Source organism: Trifolium pratense, linkage group LG3, assembly GCF_020283565.1.
Source record: "Trifolium pratense cultivar HEN17-A07 linkage group LG3, ARS_RC_1.1, whole genome shotgun sequence".
NCBI classification, from domain to species: domain Eukaryota; kingdom Viridiplantae; phylum Streptophyta; class Magnoliopsida; order Fabales; family Fabaceae; genus Trifolium; species Trifolium pratense.
The window spans coordinates 44,800,156-44,802,239 of NC_060061.1; the positions used below are offsets into that span (position 1 = coordinate 44,800,156).

A 2,084-nucleotide genomic window follows, 5' to 3' on the forward strand; every position below is an offset into this window, starting at 1 on the left:
GAGTCAGCCACATATAAGCATCAGATCACATTTATTGCTATGGTTCATTTTATTTTTTGACAGCTTTAATTTCTAATCTCCTTAATATTTTTTCCTATTTTAATTTTTTTTTAACTTGACATAAATATATTAACAATCTATATATTTATATTACTATTTTTTTTTTCAATGTTGTCAATGAGGATCTAACGTAAAACTTCATGCATGTTACCCAAACTCCTCACCACTAGACCAAACCTAGTGGTTTATATATATTACTACTTAAAAGAACACAATTCGACTCCTAATAACAACAAAATATTAATTTATAGATATTACGATTGCCTTGAATATTTTTTACCATTTATTTAATGTGTTGCATTACAAAATATAATAATTAAACACAATATAATAATTTGTTGATAATATAGATAACCAGTAACAATCATGTGTAGTGTAATATAGAGGGAATCAACACAAGTGTTTATGTTGTTAAGTACTTATAACAAGGAACTTTTAACATATTATTCTTAACTAGATTGATAAGTGGTGGGAACCAACCACAAATCATGTTTTCTTCTAACAGTCAACCCAAAAGATTCTTTCATGTCAAGTTCTTCAGCCTTGTATCCATTAGGCATATTCCAATTAAAATGGAAAAGCAAATTTGCACTTGAAATTTCTAAGTTAGCAATACCAAATGATATGCCAGGACATGTCCTTCTCCCAGCACCAAATGGTATAATCTGAAAATCAGCACCTTTGTAATCAACTGAACTATCAATGAACCTTTCTGGATAAAATTTCTCAGCATTAATCCAATATCTTGAATCTCTGCATATTGACCATGCATTATCACTTGAACTCGGTGTCTTGGTTTGTTTGATTGTAATTTTCTTAATGCCCTCCTTGTGTTGGATCGTCAAGGTTTTATCATTTTTCATTTAATTAGTTAATACTCCCTCCGTCTCAAAATTATTGTCACAATTTGACTATGTCCACTATTCATACATGCTACTTTGACTTATATTTTTTTATTAATGTATAAAGATAAATATTAACATATCAAATCTTGTTAGATTTGTCTCGATGAGTACTATCAAAATATAGTAAAATGTGACAATTATTTTGGGATGGAGGGAGTACAAGCCTCTAATTATATAAAAAAACAAAAAATTAAGGGAAAAAATGCGTAATAATTTATAAAATTTAGCCTATAGATTATCATCTTAATTGTTTTTGCATGTTACACATTAAAATCACTATTAATTTTTGCATTTGTATTAAACTAATAAATCTACTAAATCTTTTACAATTTATTCATATATCAGATGAAATGCATATAATAAAAGTATGAAAACTAACAAGAATTAATTATTTCACGATAACAAGGATTCTAAGCTTGGTGCGAGATAACTGTCTTTAACCTAGCTACACATCCACCCGATTTTCATGGGTTATATCCGTCAAAATAGGAGTTGTTGTTCAAATCAAGTTTAGATATAAATAAACTTGATTAGTTATGTTTCAAGGTCTATGTCGGTGACATAGCTTCTTCAATATTAGGCATGAAATCTTATCTTTTTCACCATGTCTCTTGAATCAAAACCTTGTGACATGTTTCGAGAGATTGTATTCAAGACTCTGGTCTTGAAATGTGATCCAGAAGCGTTGCACACCACTGACTTTTCATGGTCAATCCTATACTCTTTTATTTATTTATATCTAAACTTGATTTGAACAACAACTCCTATTTTGACGTATAGGAATGACCATGAAAAGCCAGAGTTGTGCAACGCTTGTGGATCACATATTTCAAGTTCAAGAGTAACTCTTGAACACAATCTCTCGAAACATGTCACATGCAAGGTTTTGATTCAAGAGGCATGGTGAAAAAGATTTCATGCCTAATATTGAAGAAGCTATGTCACCGTTAAGACATAGACCTTGAAACACAACTAATCAAAGAAATCACGGTTGCTGAAATAATAAAAATTTCATGGACGGATCTATCAAACATATATGCACTAATGGCACATTGAGTTGTTGCTGGGCTCATCGATTCAAGCAAAAAAGAGCAGCTTTTGGCTACATGGAATTCAAAG

The 2,084-nt window shown here is 30.4% G+C and overlaps 1 protein-coding gene across 1 annotated transcript; it reads right to left on the minus strand.

Annotated features, from left to right (window-relative positions):
- Nucleotides 1–509: 509 nt before the first annotated feature.
- LOC123915199 (cytochrome P450 71D8-like) lies at nt 510–923 on the minus strand. Its single transcript, XM_045966342.1, has one exon. It carries the CDS (start codon nt 921–923, stop codon nt 510–512), a length of 414 nt encoding a protein of 137 aa, XP_045822298.1.
- Between the last annotated feature and the right edge of the window lie 1,161 nt (nt 924–2,084).